General features: G+C 36.1%; 1 protein-coding gene and 2 long non-coding RNA genes across 10 annotated transcripts in view; 2 read left to right on the plus strand and 1 right to left on the minus strand.

Annotated features, from left to right (window-relative positions):
* The window catches only part of LOC147843665 (uncharacterized), a 628,067-nt gene that overhangs the window by 592,432 nt on the left and 13,518 nt on the right, over window positions 1-22,117 (plus strand). The gene's annotated exons all lie outside the window — the stretch shown is intronic.
* LOC147836499 (uncharacterized) overlaps window positions 1-22,117 on the plus strand; it is a 35,499-nt gene that overhangs the window by 2,015 nt on the left and 11,367 nt on the right. The gene's annotated exons all lie outside the window — the stretch shown is intronic.
* Window positions 3,264-22,117, minus strand: part of raly (RALY heterogeneous nuclear ribonucleoprotein) — a 180,656-nt gene continuing 161,802 nt past the window's right edge. For 4 of the 8 annotated variants that reach the window (XM_087255321.1, XM_087255317.1, XM_087255319.1 and 1 more), the window contains 5 exons: window positions 19,157-19,314; window positions 18,680-18,793; window positions 8,967-9,097; window positions 8,336-8,420; window positions 3,264-3,781 (listed from right to left, as the gene is read on the minus strand). In XM_087255321.1, coding sequence (XP_087111447.1) covers window positions 8,379-8,420; window positions 8,967-9,097; window positions 18,680-18,793; window positions 19,157-19,314 — 445 coding nt within the window. In that variant the 3' untranslated portion in view covers window positions 3,264-3,781; window positions 8,336-8,378. 8 annotated transcript variants of the gene reach the window in all.

A 22,117-nucleotide genomic window follows, 5' to 3' on the forward strand; every position in this document is an offset into this window, starting at 1 on the left:
CAAGTTTGGTAGAGTAAAATGTTTAAACACCATATAAATATAATTGATGCAATATGTTAAACCTTTAACTGGTGCGATAAAAAGTACAACCCAATAGCATGTGAAAACCATGGACTTGGCAACCCTGACACAAGGCTTATATTGTGGGGAAGAGTCCCAAACGTTAGGGCTGTTCATTTGGGTAATTGTCTTGAAGGATGACTGACACTCGTTAACTGAACATTAACCAACAATTATTTTTTAACAATTAGGTTAAATGGCTAATAAAAATTATCACAAATTTCATGTATATTATATGTAACGAATATCTGACAAAAAATTTGTCAACGTTGGTCATGGAAATTAGCTACAGGACAAAAACTTGCCAATGAGCTATCAGTACTGTATAGATTTATTGATTTTTTTTATTACTGATACAGTATGTTTCCAGTAACTTATTATGGCCCCTCCAACTTGTTAAATTTGCTATTAAAATTCTTTGTGCAACTAATAAAGCAGTTCATGTTCAGTTTCTGACTAGAAAACTCATCACTGCAAAAAAAAAAAAAATCTTTCTGAAGACTTTAATGAATCTTTCTGATTCTGAAGTGCGCATCCGATGCACCCTATGCTATAAGAATTCATGAATGGGAGTGAAGCGACGCAACTGATGAGGTTAGGTCACGTGATCATGACAAAATGGATGTAGTACAATCGAGATCCATTCATACTACTCACAGTCATACTGTATAGAATGTACTTTTCTAATGCTTCTTAGGCTCGCATATTGTTTTTAGTGTACTACATAGTATGGAAGTATGTGACTTCGGACACAGCAATAGAATTTGAAAAACAGTATGCGACAAGTACCCGGATGACTTACTTCTGACACGATTCTGCAGTGCGCATCAGATGGACGCTACGCTATCCCATGATGCACTGAGAGAGATTTCTTGAATGGGAGTGAAGTGGCACAATCGATGCGTGTAGATCATGTGATCATGACAAAATGGTGAATGCGAGATTCATTCGTACTACTCACAGTCATACTGTATACAACATACTTTTCTAATGGTCGATTAGTAAATTCAAATGCAAGATCTACTGAGTGTTAGGCAATTTTGGACAATTCAGACATACTACTTGGCACACATTCTGATTTTAGCGTACTATATGGTATAATATGGGATTCAGACGCAGCAATAGAATTTGAAAAACAATATGCGAGAAGTACCAGAATGACCTACTACTTCTGATGAGATTCTGAAGTGAGCATCAGATGCCCTGCAAGAGAATTGATAATTGGGAGTGAAGCAATAAAAATGAGGCGAGTAGGTCAGGTGATCATGTCAAAATGGCATGTACTGTAGTACGTCCGAGATTCATTCATAATACTCACATTCATACTACTCTATTCTTTGAGTATGTTGAGTAGTAAATTCGAATTCAAATGTTGTACCTACTTAGTAGTAGGCGATTTAGGACGCAGCTAATTCGGACATACTACTTGGCTCGCTTACTGATTATAGTGTACTATATAGTATGGAAGTATGCAATTTCGAAGCAATATAATTCGAAATACAGTATGAAAAAAGTACCCAGATGACTTCCGATGAGAATCTGAAGTGCGCATCCGATGCACACTACTCTATTCCATGATGCAGCACGTAAGAATTCATGAATGGGAGTCAAGCGACGCAACTGACACAGGTAGGTCACGTGATTATGTCAAAATGATGGCTGCAATACATCTGAGATGCATTCATATTACTCACATTCATAATGTACAGAACATACTTTTCTAACGGTCGAGTAGTTAATTTAAATTCAAATGCAGTACCCACTGGGTAGTAGATGATTTCGGACTCAGCCAATTCGGACATACTACTCGGCTCGCATACTGATTTCAGTGTACTATATGGCAGTGGTCCCCAACATTTTTTTTCACCGCGGACCGGTCAACGGTTGTCAATTTTTCAACGGATCCGGATCAACCGGTTCTTTACGTGAACACAGCTATGCGCTCGTGCATCCAGGTTAATCATGAACAACTAGTGCGCATCACTATCGCGGTCTGATTATGTTTCAATCAAGGTTTATATGCATCAAATATCTATATGCATCATCTCTGCCAAACATTTCAACTAACGAACATATTAATAATAATACAACCGTACAGCTGAATTAAATGTATGCATTGGGATGTTACAGCCCTAATGAGTATGATTATGTGAAACTCCATATAGATACATATTGCAATGATTTCGGGTACTTACTTAGCGATGCACGCACACAAATGCACAATCCTTAAATGCTCTGCTGAGTTGGACTATAATACCTGTTTTCTAACTTCTTCCCGCTCCGTGGTGAATTTTGGCATAGTCCATTTCACGTGAGATGGCGGGGGTGAGTAGAAGAAACCAAGTCGCAGGGGGAATATTTTCTACAGAAATAATTTATGATTTCTTATGTGGTCCGGTACCAATTGTTCCGCGGACCGGTATCGCCGGTATCAACCGGAGGTTGGGGATCACTGATATATGGTTTGGAATATGCGATTTCAGACGCAGACAGAATTCAAAAAACAGTATGCGCAAAGTACCTGGATGATCTACTGCTTCCAACGAGATTCTGAAGAGCGCATCCGATGCACGCTGCGCTATCCCATGATGCCCTACAAGATAATTCATAAACGTAAGTGAAGCAGCACAACTGACACGGGTAGGTTATGTGATCATGACAAAATGCCAGATGTGGTACATCCAAGATCCATTCATACTCCTTACAATCAACAGGGCTGCTTCTTTGGTCCCCCAGAAAAACCATTATGGGCCCAACAGCTTTCTTCGCTTTCGTCTAGCGTGTTGCCATCTTCTTCTGAGGTGAAAGTTATTTATTAAATAAAGAGAACATTGACGCAGCTTCTCCTATTGCAGAAAATTCTGTTTTTACTGTTAGTATTTGGCGCCAGTTAATCAGGAAGTGACGATTTTACTCTCTTTGAGTCGTTGGTTGCAAACGCTGCTTTATTCGCACGTCTTTTATGCAATATGTCTGTTTTGCGCATAAATTTAATTGGCATTTTAAGATGGAAACATAGCAACTGTCTCTCTCGTCCAGAGCTCAACAAGAGTTATTCATATTTCAAGAAGTAGCATCTTCTATAATCCTCTTAGTGGCAAACCCGACACAGTCAGAATAAATCGCTCGTCTTACAAAAAGCAAAGTATTATACAAAGCACCAAGGATTAGTCTAAACTTCATTTAAACACAGAGAACGATGCTTCACAAGTCATAGTTTTATTTACATCTGTAAATATCTCTTGCAGTCTCGAAAGTGCAAGCAGAAATAAATATGCACATGTAATTAAAAATAGCCAACCCTTCTTATTTCCGACTGGCGTATAAATAAAACCAAAAAACATTTCTGGAAAAGCACAAACAGACAGGAAGGAAGGAGGAACAGAAACAGGAACGAGGGTATTTACATATATGAGGCGCCTCAAATGTGTAGAAAAGATGCAATGTTGATTGACTGTGAATGCAGACTGTCTGAAATGGATCCACTTGAGTTGTTGTGTGTGTTGAAGCTGTTGCTCTCAGGAACTGTGACCGTTTTGTTATGGATTCCTGGTTTCGTAGGACGTCACCCACACAATCTCCTAGCAAGCAACTAGTTTGGTTGTCCGTCTCATTGACAGCTGATGCTGGAGTTTTGACGGCGCCTGTTGGTTTCAGTGTCTTCCCGCTGAGTCTGTGGTATTAAAAAAGTTTCCAGTCGACAGTGTTTTCCAACTCCCTGCTGTAATAAATACAAGAAAAGGAAGACAAGCATTAAGACCTGATGGTGGAGGAAAAGCAGCTACGACATGTAACAGAGATGTAAAGCAAGGGCGGACGTAAAAATGCTCAATAGAGCGCCGTCAACACTTGCATGTGGTTTTACTCTTGCTCGACTGCCTTCAAAGGTAAAAACGAGAGGGGAACTGATTTCTGATAAAACTAAGCTAGCAAATTTTTAAAAAAGAAAAATAAGCTCAAAGCTTCAAATCTGCCATGGAGTGTTAAAATGATTGAGAGATTTTAAACCTGAACAAGTGTTATCTGAGTTTAATATACATATAAAAGAGTAATAATACATCTTGACACTATTACAATTATTACATAGTTACAATGTCATAATATTATAAAATAACAACATTTAAATTAAATTAACATTTTTATTTAATTAAAAATATTTACAACTAATAATGTATATATGTAATAATGTATATATATATGTATTATATATATATATATATATAATATTACACATATATATTTAAAAGCATATACAGTCATGAGAATTTACAAATAGTTGACGTCAAAATTATTAGCTTTTCTGTTAATTTTTTTCAAATATTTCTCACATTATATAACAGATTTTATGTACATAATGGGATAAAACAAAAGTTGTATTAATTAATCTGAAGTAATTAATTTTAGTTTTTTTCTTTGTCACGATGACAGTACATTTATATTTTACTAGTTATTTTGAAGTATACAACTGATCAGCCTAAAGTGATCTTAAGTTTTAATCAGGCTAATTAGGTTAACTAGGCAAGTTTGGTTTATTAGGCAAGTTATCAAACAACTGTGATTTATTCTGTAGCCAATCAAAAATAAATAAATAAATAAATATAATAGTGGCTAATAATAGTGTGTGTGTGTGCTCAGCATATATAAGTGCACCCCTCACAAATCTATCTTGTAAATTGATATTTTTAATAGAAAGCTTTACAATATTACATTTGTGCATATTAGGTTAGTCAGTACTGAAGCCAAATCTGGAGCTTATCTAGCAAATTAACTTGCAATAACGGTCTAAAAACTAGTACAGCCAAATTTAAATGTTGTAGAAAAATATTAAATACAAATCTTAAAATGAGGGAAAAGTCAAGAGTAGCAAAACATTTAAACATTTAGTAGAAATTTTGTTGGTGGTAATTCATTTGTGCAATTTTATTGCTTGAATTTAATTGTATTATCTTTCAATTTCTAAATATGTTTAGTGACTAAATTATTATTTTAATAAATATGTCTATTTATTAAATAAATTATTTAATTAATAAATCTGTTTTGTTTAAATGCATGAAACATTTGAAAATCATACATTGCCTATATTCACTGAGAAATGGATAAAAATTATAATAAATGTAATAAATGTAAATGTTTCTAATTTTTCTGCATGATTTCAAAAAAACACAACAAACAAAAAACATAAACACATACAGTGACATCTGATTTTATTTTAAAACCTTAATTTCAGAAAAAAATATCTGATCTCTGAACATTGAATGAATCAAATACTCTTTTCTATAGCCAATGCTCTTTTATATGAATAAAATCTACTGCCTTACAAACAGCGTATGCACCCATGAAGAAACCAAGTCACTGAAGATTAACCAAAATCAGTAAAATAATAAAAGAAGCTTCAAACTTCAGAAATGCTAAGGCAGATATTGATATGGCTGCTTTTAATTAGAGCATTGTCTTATTCGCAATAAAATCTGATTATTGGTGTCTACGTAAATATATTCATTGTTCATCTTTTAGCCTAGAAGACGATAATCACAACAGTATAATATTTTACTTGCATACATTGACAGAATATTTTAAATAAAATAAAAAACATTTGACTATAATAAAAAGACTTTTATGCAGCAAAAATTGTTTCTCCGTTGTTTCTCATCCAAATTTCACCAAACTTTTCAATGAATGGAAGAAAGACATCTGCCAACACTGAGGTGAAAACCTCAAAATCATGCCATGGTTAACCCTAAGTAAATATTTTAAAACTCGGCGATACTTCCCCATGCTCCCCTACTACTAAAATGTGACAAATTATGACAAAATAAAACTTCAAAATGAAGACATAATTATATAACTTTTATATAAAGATCAATAGGCATATTTGTCATGATCGATGCAATAATTCCTTAATGTGAAATAAAACATTTTCTTTTGATTCTGTGAGGAAGTTTGACCTGGGTGTTTTTTTTCCCACCAAAAGAGCTTGCCAGCCAATGTAAACCACCTCTGAAAGACTCCTAATCCTGGTGGTTTCACAGAGGAAAGCGAGGCCAATCGCTAATTTGTGCCCAATTTGATGTTCATTTTGATTTGCTCTTTCAGGGCGTCTGCAGCTGCTAGAATAAGACAAGGCCGGAAACTGTGCTTCTGCTGGCAATAAGATTGTGGTCACGGGGATCAGCCGGACAAACAGGGCTGTGATCCACACACAACACACAGACGGATCAGGTGCAACCCCTGTGTGTTTATATAGCCTAACGGTTAAAGGGAAACAGCGCACGTTGAGCCGCTACACCTTGAAAACAGATTAGCAAGAATAACCTGCGCTATTTCCCTTCATTTTGATAAACTTTGCGCTCACGGGTCAGAGATGGAGACGGCGCTGTGTTCAAGTATGCCAAACTCGCTCAGACCACCAAAGACGGACCTGATAGAGCAACGCTAGCACTGACAGCTGACATTTACTAGGCTGATGTCCAGTGGTGTTTTCTGTCTTGCTTTAAAACAAGAGGTGTTTGACCTCTGGAGAGCTGACAGAAGTGATTTTGGTTGACGTCTCTTTTTTTGATGTGAATGTCTTTTGGAAGAACTTGATTTTTTTAAGTTGTCTTAAGATTTAGACATACAGACGTCAGTCAGAGGTAGATCTGACTCCATCTCACATGGTTTTTACAATATGAGCTGATCCAGTTAATTAATTACTATATAAAATCAAACAAAATGTGCTTCTGGGATAATCAGTGCGTCAATGTTTTTTACATAAGTGTTTTTTTTCACTTACTACTCAATTGCTTTTAAATACTATAATATACTATATTCTAAACGGACGAACGGACGGGTGGAAGGACGGACAGACAGACAGACAGGCAGACGGACAGACAGACAGACGAATGAATAGATAGATAGATAGATAGATTGATAGATTGATGGATGGATAGACAGACGGATGGATGGATAGATGGAGACGGATGGATGGATGGACAGACAAACAGACAGATAGATAGATAGACAGATAGATAGATGCATGGATGGATAGACAGAGATGGATGGATGGATAGACGGATGGTTGGATAGATGGATGGAGAGACAGACAGATAGTCAGACAGATAGACAGACAGACAGACAGACAGACAGACAGATAGATAGATAGATAGATAGATAGATAGATAGATAGATAGATAGATAGATAGATAGATAGATAGATAGATAGATAGATAGATAGATAGATAGGACAGAAACGAATGGATGGATGGACAGAAGGATGGACGGACAGACAGACAGGTAAATAGATAGTTAGATATATTGATAATTGATGGATGGATGGATGGAGGGACGTTCATGTATTTATAATGTACTGTATTGCATTTATGAGCACACAAATCTATTGGCATAATAACTTGAAATGAAATGTTTTGAGTCTCGAATGCTTTTAGCAAAGATTTAAAGGCATAGTTCACCCAAAAATTTCAAAAGTTCACCCACATTCTGTCATCATTTACTCACACTCTTGTTCCAAACCTGCTTGGGTTTCTTCTAAACACAAAATATATTTTGAAGAAAGTTTTGAGAAGTTGACACTATGGATTTTAATGGCTGCTTTTTTTCTAACGTTCTTCAGAATAACTCATATTCATAAAAGTAGCATAGAACAACTTAAGTGTGAATAAATGGTGAGGAAATATTCATTTTATCCCTTAAGCTTTGTCTCCTTTTAAGGAAGAAAAGGAGAAAAAAAAGACAAAAGATTTAATAATTATAAAAAATACACCAAAGTACTATTTGCATATATAAAATAGAAATAAATTAGAAAATTCACCTGAAAATTCTCAGTTTCTGTAGATTTAATTGACTTAATAAAAAATGCGTTATTGTAAAATGTGGAAGAATCCAAATAGTTTGTTCCAAAAATGCAATAAATGAGGGTTAAAAATTGGCACCTACCCCAAACTATTAGTGTACAGTACATGTATAGTGAAATGTTTTAAATTCTCTCTTCCTGAAATATTTATCTTGAAATTTAGTCGTTCTTCAAAAAACAGCACATTCAGATGTCCTCACCAGTCAATAAACCCTCAAATAATATCCTGCTGTCATGCCTAATGGACGTTTAGGGACACCAAATTGAACGTAATGAATTACCCTGTCAAGCCAGATTTAGTGGTTTGTACTCACTAACTTCATTTTTTTTTTTACAATCTGCTCTTTGCACGAAGAACAATCTCGGGTTAGATCCTGAAACTCAAGCGTGGAAACTTGTAAAACATCTGATGGTTTGAATTATCACCGTGATCCAGGAATCCACTGTCCCAGCTCTGAGTTCTTGCCTTTTATTGGAGAATGGGATCCATTTCAGATATGTGATTGTTTTCCTGAAAGGAGGAGAGATGAGAAATCATTTTTAGGAGGTTGTTAACTTGAACATTTATATGGTAAAATGTGTGAGCGCCTGATGATTTATTAACTGGTACAGCTCCATTGTGTCTGCTGGGTTATTTTTTTGGAGCACAGTCTTTCTCGTCTCCTGACCCTACAATATCGTTTACATACATTCATTCATTTTCTTTTGGCTTAGTCTCTGATTTAGCAGAGGTCGTCATAGCGGGATGAACCGCCAATTATTCCAGCATATGTTTAATACAGAGGATGTACTTTCATCTGCAACCCAGGGCTGGGCACCACCCACACACACGCATACACTGGACAATTTAGTTTACCCAATTCAACTATAGCGCATGTCTGTAGTCTGGGAGGAAACCAATGCACCCGGCGGAAACTCACGGAGAGAACATGCAAACTCCACACAGAAATGCCAACTGGCTCAGCTGGGACTCGAACCAGTGACCTTCTTGCTGTGAGGCGATAGTGCTAACTATATAGTTTCCATTCATTGTATAAATAGCTTGGATCTGTCTTACCATGTCGTCGTCACACTCCTCGTGTGTGTGGTCTTCTCCCTCCTCCACGTCGCTGTGCTGTAGATCCTCCGATTCGGAGCCCGACTCGTCCTGAGACGCTTCACTCTTCAGGTCCTCCGCCTTCTGCAACTCTGCACACAGATTTAACTTCATGAAGGAGATTTACACATACATCATCAGCAGTTAAACAGACGTGGGCTAGTTTATTCACAGTTTCTGTATTTTGTGAATCACAAGTGTTTATTTACGGTTGTGAATTGCATTGTGGGAGCTTGATCTCTGCGCTGTCGACTTTTGATGTTGAAAATTCAACTCTACAGTTTATCAATTAATTAACATTTCAGTACTCTAAAATAATATAACGTATAACAAATAATATATAGTCTGTTAAATAACAGAAAATGTACTGGTGTTTGTAGTGTAATTTACAACACCAACCAGACCACATGCACTTACCGGCCACTTTATTAGGTACACCTGTCCAACTGCACGTTAGCGCAAACTTCTAATCAGCCGATCATGGCAGCAACTCAATGCATATAGGCATGTTGACACGGTCAAGATGATCTGCTGTAGTTCAAACCGAGCATCAGAATGGGGAAGAAAGGTGATTAAAGTGACATTGATTGTGGCATGTTTGTTGGTGATGGGCTGTTCTGAGTATTTCACAAACTGCTGATCTTCTGGGATTTTCATGCACAACCATCTCCAGGGTTTACAGAGAATGGTCCGAAAAAGAGAAAATATCCAGTGAGTGGAAGTTCTGTGGGTGCAAATGCCTTGTTGATGACAGAGATCAGATCAGAATGGCCAGACGGGTTTGTGCTGATAGAAAGGCAACAGTAACTCAAAACACTCGTTACAACTAAGGTATGCAGAACTTTCTAGAAAAAGTTTTGAAAAAGTAATCCATGCTTCCATTACCACTAGATTGGACTATTGTAACTCATTATAGTTGGAAATTAGTCAGAAAACCTTATCCTGGTTACAATTAGTTCAAAATGCTGCTGCGAGTCTTTTAACAGGTACCAAGAAACATGACCATATTACACCAGTTTTACGCTCTTTGCACTGGCTGCCTATGCACTATTGAGTCACTTTTAAAATGCTTCTCTTGGTTTTTTTAATCTCTTTGTCCTGGCACCTTCTTATCTGTCAAACATGTTAATTGAGCATCAGCTTGGTCGGTCTCTTTGGTCATCTAACCAGAGACTGTTATGCATCCCTAAGTCGAGGCTGAAATGCAGAGGTGACTGTGCCTTTGCAGGAGCTGGTCCGAGGTTGTGGAATGCTCTGCCCCTCTGTATCAGATCTGTTTCATCCCTTTCTGTTTTTAAATCTAGGTTGAAAACTTGCCTCTTTGATTTGGCATTTTTTCAGGGAAAATTGTCTGTTTTAGATATAATTTTATATTTTTGTATATATTTGTTTTTTCTTTGTTTTGATTTGTACTGTGCAACACATTGGTCAACTTCTGGTTGTGTTAAATAGTGCTGTATAAATGAAATTGACATTGACATTGACAACATGTCCAACCTTGAGGCAGGTGGGCTACAGCAGCAGAAGACCACACCGGGTGCCACTCCTGTCAGCTAAGAACAGGAAACTAAGGCTACAATTCGCACAGACTCACCAAAATTGGACAATAGAAGAGTAAAAACATTGCCTGGTCTGATGAGTCTTGATTTCTGCTGTGACATTGACAGGGTCAGAATTTGGCGTCAACAGCATGAAAGCATGGATCCATCCTGCCTTGTATAAATGGTTCAGGTTGGTGGTGGTGGTGTAATGGTGCGGGGGATAATTTCTTGGCACACTTTGGGCCCAGTACTGCCAATTGAGCATCGTGTCAATGCTACAGCCTACCTGAGCATTGTTGCTGACCATCTCCATACCTTTATGACCAGAGAGTCCCCATCTTTTGATGGCTATACTTCCAGCAGGATAACCCAACATGTCATAAAGCACAAATCATCTCAGACTGGTTTCTTGAACATGATAATGAGTTCACTGTACTTAAATGGCCTCCACAGTCACCAGAACTCAATCCAATAGAGCACCTATGGGATATGGTGGAATGGGGGATTCGTATAATGGATGTGCAGCCGACAAATCTGCAGCAACTGCGTGATGCAATCATGTCAATATGGACCACAATCTCTGGGGAATATTTCCAGTACCTTGTTGAATCTATGCCATGAAGGATTTGGCAGTTCTGAAGGCAAAAAAGAGGTCCAACCCGGTACTAGTACAATGTACCTAATAAAGTGGCTGGTTAGCGTATATAGCTTGAGAAAACTGCAAATTTTCAAGTGGCGGTCTGTAAAAATCATAAGACATTACACAATGCTTTCTTAGCCCGTTTACTGTAATATAGTGAAGGTTCACAGCTCACATTCATTAGGGAAAGACAGATGCAACTAAGTGCAGCAGTTACAGTAGACTGCTACATAAAATATATTGAAATATATCGCTTCAGTCTGTCACTCTATATCATGCAATAATATCTCATAATAAAAACGACATTCAAATATTGGTTTTATGGTCACAATATCAAACTGGTGTAGTTTTTATTGTGGAGAGACATATATAATGCAAAGTATTACTATGATAAATGAGAGAGAAACATTTGTTATTTTCAGGAAATAAAATATATATGACTGACTGAACCTAAGCTGACCAGTCTTAAAACACCTTTAGTATTATTACAGTCTACATCAATTTTCCCCATACATTTACAATATAAAAGTCACAGCTAGGCTATTGCCAGTATCAGATTTACTTGTTCCGATTAACGGCAGAAGCTTTTATCATGATATACTGTATTATATTAACCTGAGCTGCAAAATAAAATAAAAGATTTAAAAGGATGATAAAGTGCAATTGGTAACATCTTATGATAACGTCTCATTAGTAAATTTAACATTTTAAAATAATGGTTCGTTAGTTAATGTTGTTTATTGTATTTATAAATATGAAAAAACAATTAGTAATCCATTTATTACAGCATTTATTGTTTATTGTTATTGTTATTTATTATGTTCGTTAATGTTAATGTTAATTAAATTACATTAATTCATGTTATTTTAAGCAAACTTTAATCTGGGCGACATTAGCTAATCATGATCCTCCAATCAAAGGATTCCACTATATATTCTCATTTCCTTTCTACAACTATCTTTGTCTGGATGACCTCCCCCCCCCCCCCCCCTCCTTCCACGTTTATGCTGCAGTCACATTAAAGTTTGAGCTTGCGAAATTCTGTCGTACGGCGCAGTGAAAAGCGGCGGGATTATACAAGATGATTGCACATTTTAAAAAGCAAGCGATTGCTCAATATTTTAATTTCTGTACAGAGGGGTCATGTTTTGATCCTCGATTAGTCTCATGCAGTCAAGTGATGCGATTTCACAGGTCAGAGTTCCCTAAGCTCTAACTTTCCAATGCAGTGAAAATAGACGAACGAGTTTGCGTTTCCTGTCTGAGGCATTCGTGTGTGTATGAATGGAATTCTACAGGAAGAATAGTCCAGTGTGACCACAGCTTTATTTAGAATGGGTGGCACGGTGGCCCAGTGACTAGCACTGTTGCCTCACTGTTGGAATCTTACTATACAGAGTTAATGAACTAAAGGCCTATACATGCAGTAGTCATAATTTTTAACGTCGCAGGTCAGATTAACATATGTTGGGAAATATTTTGTTAAATAAGTCAAGGACTTGGAAATGAACAATGACTGCCAAAACAATATCAATGTTACGTGGGTTTGGGTGAATTAAATAAACTAAATTGGCCGTAGTGTATGAGTGAGTGTGTGAATGAGTGTACTGGGTTGCAGCTGGAAGGACATACGTAAAACATATGCTGGAAAAGTTGGTGGTTCATTTCGCAGTGGCGACCTCTGAATTAGAGTCTAAAGCTGCGGTCACATTAGAGTTTGAGCATGCGATATTCTAAGGGGTGGGATTAAACAAGCTTATTAGGCATTAAAAAAGTGAGCGATTGATCCATGTTTTAAATTTCTGTCAAGAGAGGTCATGTATTGTGCCTCGATTGGTCTCATGCAGTCAAGTGCTGCGATTTCGCAGGTCAGAGTTCACCAAGCTTGAACTTTGCACCGCAGTTACTTACGAAACTTGACGCATGACCCTGCGTTTCCAGTCTGACACATTCGCGTGCGTATAAAAGGAAGTCTATGGGAGGAAAAGCCTAGTGTGACCGCAGCTTAAGCCAAAGGAAAATGAATGAAATAAGTTCATTTAAAGTGCCCACGATATCAATATTGTGCATGTTCATTATCATATTATATTGAATTATAATTTGTATATTATAATTAATTTATTTTTGTTGGTCAGTTATCTAGTAGATAAACAAGAATAACATTTGAGGTAAAGTGCTTCAACTGGTTTGTTAAATAGATGAAATCTAGCCTAAATAAAATAATTTTTGAGCTAGTAAAATCCCTTTGGTTTAATTCTACAAATGTCCATCTGTAGGTTGTGACTAGACATATATATATGGCTATATTCAATGTCAAACAAATTTCATTTCAAAAAGATACATTTTCCAAAAAAATTCACCAGTTATATTGTTGTTTGTGCCTGTCCACTAGGCTACTCAACTGTGCGGTGATGATTTATTCCGCTCTATGGAAAATAAGGATTTAATTAATGCTTCACTGTAATTTTTGTATCACAAACCTCAAGTCATGTATTTGCCCTTTTTTTTAAAACGTCATTATTTTATCCTGAGCATCTAATTTTTTCTTGGTGCTTTCATTTTCTCCGTCGCACTCATGGCAAGTTCAGGCAAGGGAGTGTTTAATAAGCAACCCTTGCAGGAAAATATACATTTATATTTCAAAGATATCTTAATATTAAAAAGGATATACCTTTGATTCTATCAATGTTGTAATGAATGCCTTTAATAATGTAGCCTCGTTGTTAGCAAGCATGAGTGTTTATTGATATCGGCATAAGATAATTATTATTTTTACTATTATATTATTATTTTATTAATATTATTAATAAGATAATAATTGTTATAGCATCACTTGTGACTGCTTTAGGAAATAACGCTCACCAGTCATGGGATGACTGATTGTGAAGCAACGTCTAGTTTGGCACATTTGTTACCCACAACAAGTCAAGATTTTATCAAGACAAAATCGCAAAATCTGACATAGTGACTTTTGTAACCGACAATAAAAACCATGTGATCAGACCGGGGCTTAATAGATGTTGTAGTATCAAATACGATACCATAGGTTTTGAAGTCTTTAAAAGATCCTGTAAGTGATTTTTTTAATACGATTTAAAAACAGTGCCCAACTCAATCTGTATTGCTTAAACACCATATCAATGTCATTGGGGATTGTCTGTTCTCTCCATTATGAAGGACCACAATCCAAACACTCACCACCACCGGGACTCATTTTACGAGCAGACATGTACGGTAAAATAAAACCCTTATTGCAGCCGCTGCCAAAGTAAAGAAAATCTTGGAGCTTGCTTTAACATCCACACAAACCCAGTTGAAAAGTTATGAGAGTAACTAGTTAACATTCTCTCCATCGTAATGTCTTCAAAGCACCTCATGCTCAACATTCGGCAACACTTTCATGCGTGCAGACACACAAATGCGCACAACGGGACGTCATCATTGATTAGCCACAAGCCATTAGGCACATCATAACAATTCACAGACAGGCCAAGCTGCTTTCAGTGTGTAAATAAACACGAGAGGCATGTTGCGTTCTGTCGTAATGCTTGTCAAATTGACCGCTGATGTGAAACAGAGGGACGGATTGGAGCCATTGAGCTGTGAAAGTGTTGAACCGTGAAAGGCTCGTGTGATGCAGCGGCTGAATCAGCGTTTGCATTCGCCCACTGCTGAGTATGATTGTGAGAGGAGTAAACTGCTTGCCGGGGTTTTCTATATGATTAAAAAAAAACCTTTCAAAGCTTTTCTCTGGAAATAATTACTGAGAGGATGGTTTGACTGTCAGAAAGAGGCATGTTTTCATGAAATAGTTTCTTAAAGAATGCAATCTTGATTTATCACCAGGATAGCAAACGGCAGAATAATAATGGTCCAGTGTGCACGCAGTGTTTTTACACATCACTGTTGAACAGCTTGTGGTCAGTTTGCTCAGCAAGGGTGGATTAAATTGATTAAAACCAACAGTGAAGGCTTTTACAATGTTACAAAGGATTTATATTTCAAATAAACAAGGTTTTAAAAACTTTATACACTATAAAAAATCTGTTAATTAACATTTTCTGTATTTTTTTCCTTTATGATTGTGAATTGCATTATGGGGTCTTGATCTCTGCTCTGTCCACTTTTGATGTAGAAAATTCAACTGTACAGTTTAACAAAGTGACTTTTATTGACATTTTAGTAGTTTAAAATAATATAATGTATAATAAATGAATAAATAAATTATATATATATATATATATGTGTGCGTGTGTGTGTGTGTGTGTGTGTGTATATATATATATATATATATATATATATATATATATATATATATATATATATATATAGAGAGAGAGAGAGAGAGAGAGAGAGAGAGAGAGAGAGAGAGAGAGAGAGAGAGAGAGAGAGAGAGAGAGAGAGAGAAATAAGTCTGTAAAAAACAGAAAATGTACTGGGAAAATAAAAGTATATGAATGCATTTTTAAGCAAGTAAACTAATGGTTTACTTTGATGAGAGCACACAACCTGACAAAAGTCTTGTCATCGATTCCAGTTGTCAGAGCAACAAATAATAATTGACTTCTAGTTGGAAAAGTGGCAGAAAGTGGATTTTTCAGATGAATTTTCTGTTTAACTGTGTGCCAATGATCACAAATACTGCAGAAGACCTATTGAAACCCGCATGGACACAAGATTCTCATAGAAATCAGTCAAGTTTGGTGAAGAAAAAAATCATGGTTTGTTGTTACATTCAGTATGGGGGTGTGCGAGAGATCTGCAGAGTGGATGGCAACATCAACAGCCTGAGGTATCAAGACATTTGTGCTGCCATTACATTAAAAACCACAGGAGAGGGCAAATTCTTCAGCAGGATAGCGCTCCTGCTCATACTTCAGCCTCCACATCAAAGTTCCTGAAAGCAAACTGCACCATGACTTTATATTCTATACTGTGCATTATTTCTGTTAAGTGACAAGACTTTTGTCTAAGCAATAAATATATATATTTTTTTTAAATGAATAATTACAAATCAAGACATGATCATATTTTATTTTGGCAAAATAAGTGTAATCTTGAGGACTTTGCCTTTCGTATAAGCTACTTCTGATTCCAAATGATCAACTAGAAGTCAAGTTATTATTTGTTGTTCCTAAAACATGGATACTTTTGTCAGTGTACACAACCCCATGCGTTTTTTAAAATAAGATCTCAATTTAAAAAATGCATGTCTCAGAACAAAACTGTAGTGTTTCGTTCTTGAATTTACTTGTTTTTGAATAAACTGACAGTCATTGCTTTGCCTTTAAATGAATCATTCATTTTGAATAAATCATTTGAATAAATGATTTAGTGAGTCCCTCATTAAGACACAGACTTCCCCAAAAATACTTGTTTCAGTGTCAAATATATTAATTGACATCAAGCAGCCAATATTCAAGCTCAAAAACACACTCAACATCCTCCAGTTGAGTCCATTGCCAAATCAGTACGATATTCTGCTCTCCAGATAAAACTTGTGTCCCTATTTTAATAAACTGCAAGTCTGAGATTTGTTTTATCGTCCTCCAGGCCAAAACCATAAGTCAGATGTAATAGCTTACCTCCCCTTAACAAGCAGCATAATTTGAGGTTTCATTCAAGCTGTTATAACAAATGGTGCAGAAAGAGTTACGCAAGTTTAATACTCCGAATTTGAGGTCTGCCGAAGCGCCTGTCCATAACATTTCCACTGGCAGAGAGCTGAGCGAGCTTTCTCAATTCAGTCCTATGGGAGAAGAGTGGACCAAGCGGTGGGGACAATAAAAAGTTGAGAAAAATACTGAATGAGGTGAGGAGAAGGCAATAATGTTTGACATCACACTTACAGGACAAGTATATTAAATTGGCACCATCATCTATGTTCTTTAGACATTCAGGAAATAAAGATAAGAACTTTCCAACTACAATCATACATATTTTAAAGCTAGTTCATGCTTTTAGGACCTCTAGGCTGGATTACTGTAATGCTCTGTTCACTGGCTGCCCAGCATCCTCTATTAATAAACTTTAGTTAGTGCAAAATGCTGCTGTCAGAGTTCTGTCTTATCACTCCAATTTCATCCTTAACATTGGCTGTTAAGTTTCGTATTGATTATAAAATGTTGCTTCTCACCTATAAAGCTTTAAATAATCTAGCTCCTTTTAATCTAACCAACATTCTGTCTCGCTACAATCCAAGATCTCAAAGCTCAGAGCTTCTGGTATTGCCTAGAATAGCAAAGTTGAGTAAAGGAGGTCGAGCCTTCTCATTTACGGCTCCTAACTCTGAAATAGCCTAGTATAGGCTCAAACACACTCAAATTCAGACACAATAGCTGTTTTCTATTTTAACATATACAGTTAAAGTTGGAATTATTCGCCTTCCTGAATTGTTAGCCCTCCTGTATATTTTTCTCCATTTTCTGTTTAACAAAGAGATTTTTTTAAAACACATTTCTAAACATAATCTAAACATAATAGTTTTAATAGATAATCTGTTTTTTCAAATATATTTTCATTTAACATTTTAGTCAGTGCTTAATTTGTGAATTGCGAGGTCCTGGAACAGATAAGGAATTTGTTTTGTCTCCAAAGCTTGTAAAAACAAAAAACAGAGCATACGTTAATGCTTTTAATTTATAGTAGGTTATTTATTAATCTGTACTGTATATGAAATGAGCCTGTTAGTTAGAACATTTCTGCAGTGGGTTGCATGTGTCAAATTGTAAAAGACTTAAAAAAAACAAAAAACTTTATCCTATCTAATAATATTAATAATAATAATAATAATAATAATAATAATAATAATAATAATAATAATAATAATAATAATAATAATAATAATAATAACAACAACAACAACAACAATAATAATATTAATAACAACAACAACAACAATAATAATAATAATAATCATCATTAATATTATTAAAATAAGATTTTTTCATTTCTTAATAAATAATAAATATTACATTTAATTTCTTAATAAATAACCTCATTATTTATTTATATGATTAATATATGATATAAGAATACGTGTTAGCTTTTTAAGGTGATTTTATGTTCATTTAGAATAGATTATGTAATATTCTCAATAATATTTGTAAAGGAAACACAGGCCCTATATGTGCCTTTTACATATATTTCAATTAATATGAAAAGTGTTTTTACCAAAACTAATATTGGATTTTTTATGCGTGTAAAACACTATAATTTGCACAAAGAAATGATGGGGTTCTTCTGTAAAGAAGTTGTAACTGCACCCTGTTTAGAGCATCATTATGGGCGTTTTTTGATATAACTAACGTTATTTAAAGGATGGATCTGCGACAAAGAAACAACAGACTTTGGGAAACACTCGTCACTACATCGTTCTTTTCCCAAAAAATGCATCATACTATGATAGTTCAGCCATGAGTTACATCGTTGTTTGGGAAACGCAACCCAGAGTATGTTTGTGCACTGGTGAAACATGAGATTTGCCATCACACCTGTGCTGCAGTATTTGTCCTCTGTGATCTGGTCAAGACGCCCCAGCAGTGCGTCGATGTTGGACTTAATCTGCGTCAGTTCTGATTTGATAGCCTGCAGCTCGGTGGATTTCACTGCTCACACAGAAACACACACAAACAGACACAGACGATTAACAACAGAACACCATGATTCACATTATTAGGTGTTTTATACGACCATAAAATGAAAAACAGAACTAAAAGCAATGCTCTGGCATAATATAATGGCGCACTGCTGCTAAACTTCAAACATCTAAATCTCGAACCTGGCAAGTTAATCAGTCAAATAAAAATAAAAGATGTTAAGTTCAAGAGTTCAACCAGTCCATAAGTCATCCGAGCAAAATGTCTTTGAGGAAGATCTCCATCTGTCTCGCACAGGAATCAAGCAACATTTCTGGAATTCGGACCAAAACAATAAATTGATCCAACAGGAAGTGTCAAAGCTGAACTCACGCTTGTGTTTGACAGAGCTGTTGGGAAGGATAGCGGATCTGGTCAGGAGTTTGACGGGTAATGACTTCACCCTGCGGACGACTGGCACTGCCACACGAGGGCGCTTTACTGGGACCGCTCTTGGCACCGGAGAAACTCTGCCTCGATACTCGAACAATCTGCAGATAGAAACACAGACATGAGGACACTGACTGCTTTACTAAAGGGTCATGTGGAATATCATCAAATTTTTACAACCCAGGCTCATTCTGATTATGTACCCTTATATACATTTCTGGAGAGTGCCAAATACATCCCAAGGAGCTAAGTTTCTTTGCAGTTACGAGAATCAGAGGCCACAGTGTATGGTTTTTGAGGTCTCAAATTTCTCTAGCGAGTGCAGTTCGTCTCTGCTGTTCTTGCGTAAATCCACTAGAGGTCGCTGTCGACTGACTGACCAACTGATCAAATCCTCCACCCACCTGTTTCCCTAAACCCAACCGATAGTGTTTTCAAAAGCACAGATTGCCCAGCACCCACTCACTTCCTTAAACCCAACCGACAGTTTTAAAATGCAATCCAGAAATAGAAAAGCCCTTGCCTGATTTTTACTATGTTTTACCATATTCTCACACTGTTGTTTACTTGTTTATTTTTTGGCTTTTGTTTTCGTTATACCCGCTTTCTGGAACCATTCTTTACTGGACTCGAACCCCGTCGCCATGGTCAGCTCCTCTCTGTGTCTCAAGTCTGCTGAAATACATGGCGAGCTACTGGGCAATCTGGTTGACTGGTAGAAGTCAAGTTATTATATTATAAATTATACATTATTATAAAACAGTTTATTAGCATAGAATTACTAAAACATGATCTCTGTATAATGCTAAAACTACACTGCACTCAAAAAAATGATTTCTGATGGTTGTTCAAACTACCCATTTAAAATGAGCTGAAATAACACAATTCTTGTATCTTTTTTAGCTAATTTATTTGTTTTATGTTCTGTCCACTTAAATTACATTAACCTAAGTGTATTGTGTTGGGACAAAATGAAGAAATTGTATTGGTCCAACTACCTGGATAGGGGATTTGTAGTTCCTAGCAAGCTATGCATTGGATTGAATTAAGAAAACGAAATGTTGACAATAAAAGTAATCTTAGGTGTTTAAATTTCATAGTAAGACTTGTTAGAGTTTAATCGCCGCTCTAGTTTGAATATTTAGAAGATTTTCATGTAATGCTTTGAGATTACCACCTTGCGAAAGCACGCATGCTTTGGGTGTTGGTAGCTTAATTAGCAAAAATGCAGTTTGTTTCTTTGCTCAGTGAGCAATAACTGTCCTAAAACGAGTTTTGAGATCAGTCTCAATCAAGTGTATTTGTAGCTCTTGAAATACGCTTAAAAATGGCTCTTTTAGTTAGCTTAGGATACCTTAAAATGAAACTTTTAAACTTCGAAAATACTTTGAAATGTACCACACCTAATAGACATACAGTTGAAGCCAGAATTATCAGCCCTGGGGAATTATGAGTCCCCTGTTTATTTTTTCCCCCAATATCTGTTTAACTGAGAGATTTTTTTAACACATTTCTAAACATAATAATAATAACTCACCTCTAATAACTGATTTATTTTGATGACAGTAAATAATACTTGACAAGATATTTTTTAAGACACTTCTATACAGCTTAAAGTGACATTTAAAGGCTTAACTACGGTAAGTAGGTTAACTAGGCAGGTTAGGGTAATTAGGCAAGTTATTGTATAATGATGGTTTGTTCCAGGGGCGGACTGGCCATCTGGCAGACCGGGCACTTTCCCGGTGGGCCGACGTACTTTTTGGGCTGGGCTGATCATCGTCTTATGATCTGATCGGCCCATAAAAGGCTTAGCAGCTTTTATGGGCCGTTTATGGGCGTTTTTTTTCTGCCTTATTAATTGACGCTGCTGTGATCTGTGACTCTCTGACTCTCTGAAAGTAAATGCTTTTTTTCCCGGACAGACAGACCGGGCCGGCCCATGTGACACTCTGCAGCCCATTGGCTCTTTTCGGTATTGACATTGGGCTGGCCCAATCACTCCTATTTTGGACTCTGTGTGAGCGTGCGTCATCTGTGTGTATTTGTCAAAATAGTCGAGAGTCAGAGAGATGAAATGCAAGGGAGGTGCAGAGAAATCGCGGGAAATAGCGGGAAATAGGCTGGGTTGTGCCTGAAAGGCATCTGCTGCATAAAACATGCTGGAATAGTTGGCAGTTCATTCCACTGCAGCAACCCCAGATAAATAAGGGACTTATGCAAAGAAAAATAAATGAATGAATAGTGTATTTTTTAGAACTCAACAAATATCTTTATGGACAGTAAACAGAAATTAAATTAAGAATAAAGTTTGTATTTATTTATTTATTTCATATATATGGCTTTTGTGTTTTATAGAATATGAGTTGATAAAAATATTGGACGTGCATAGATAGATAGCATTTTGATTTAATTTAGTTGGCCGCTCTGGCCCAAAATGCCAGGGCCGATTTTTTGCCCCAGTCCAGCCCTGGTTTGTTCTGTAGATTATTGAAAAAAAAAATATATATATATAAATATATATATATAAATATATATATATATATATATATATATATATATATATATATATATATATATATATATATATATATATATATAATTTTAAAACTTATTCTAAACCGAAATAAAACACATACGACTTTCCCTAGGAGAAAAAAATATTATCAGACATACTGTTAAAATTTCCGTGCTCTGTTAAACATCATTTAGGAAATATTTAAAAAAGACAAAAAATTCAAAGGGGGCTAATAATTCTGACTTCAACTGTACATGATATTATCAGACATTTGAGGCTAAGTAAATACAAATACAACTGTATTTAAATTTTAATTGATTAAATCATGTTGGACCAACTCAGTTAAGGCTGATTTATACTTCTGGTCAAGCGCACGCGTAGGCTAC

This window comes from Danio rerio, chromosome 6 (assembly GCF_052040795.2).
Source record: "Danio rerio strain M-AB ecotype USA chromosome 6, GRCz13ab, whole genome shotgun sequence".
NCBI classification, from domain to species: domain Eukaryota; kingdom Metazoa; phylum Chordata; class Actinopteri; order Cypriniformes; family Danionidae; genus Danio; species Danio rerio.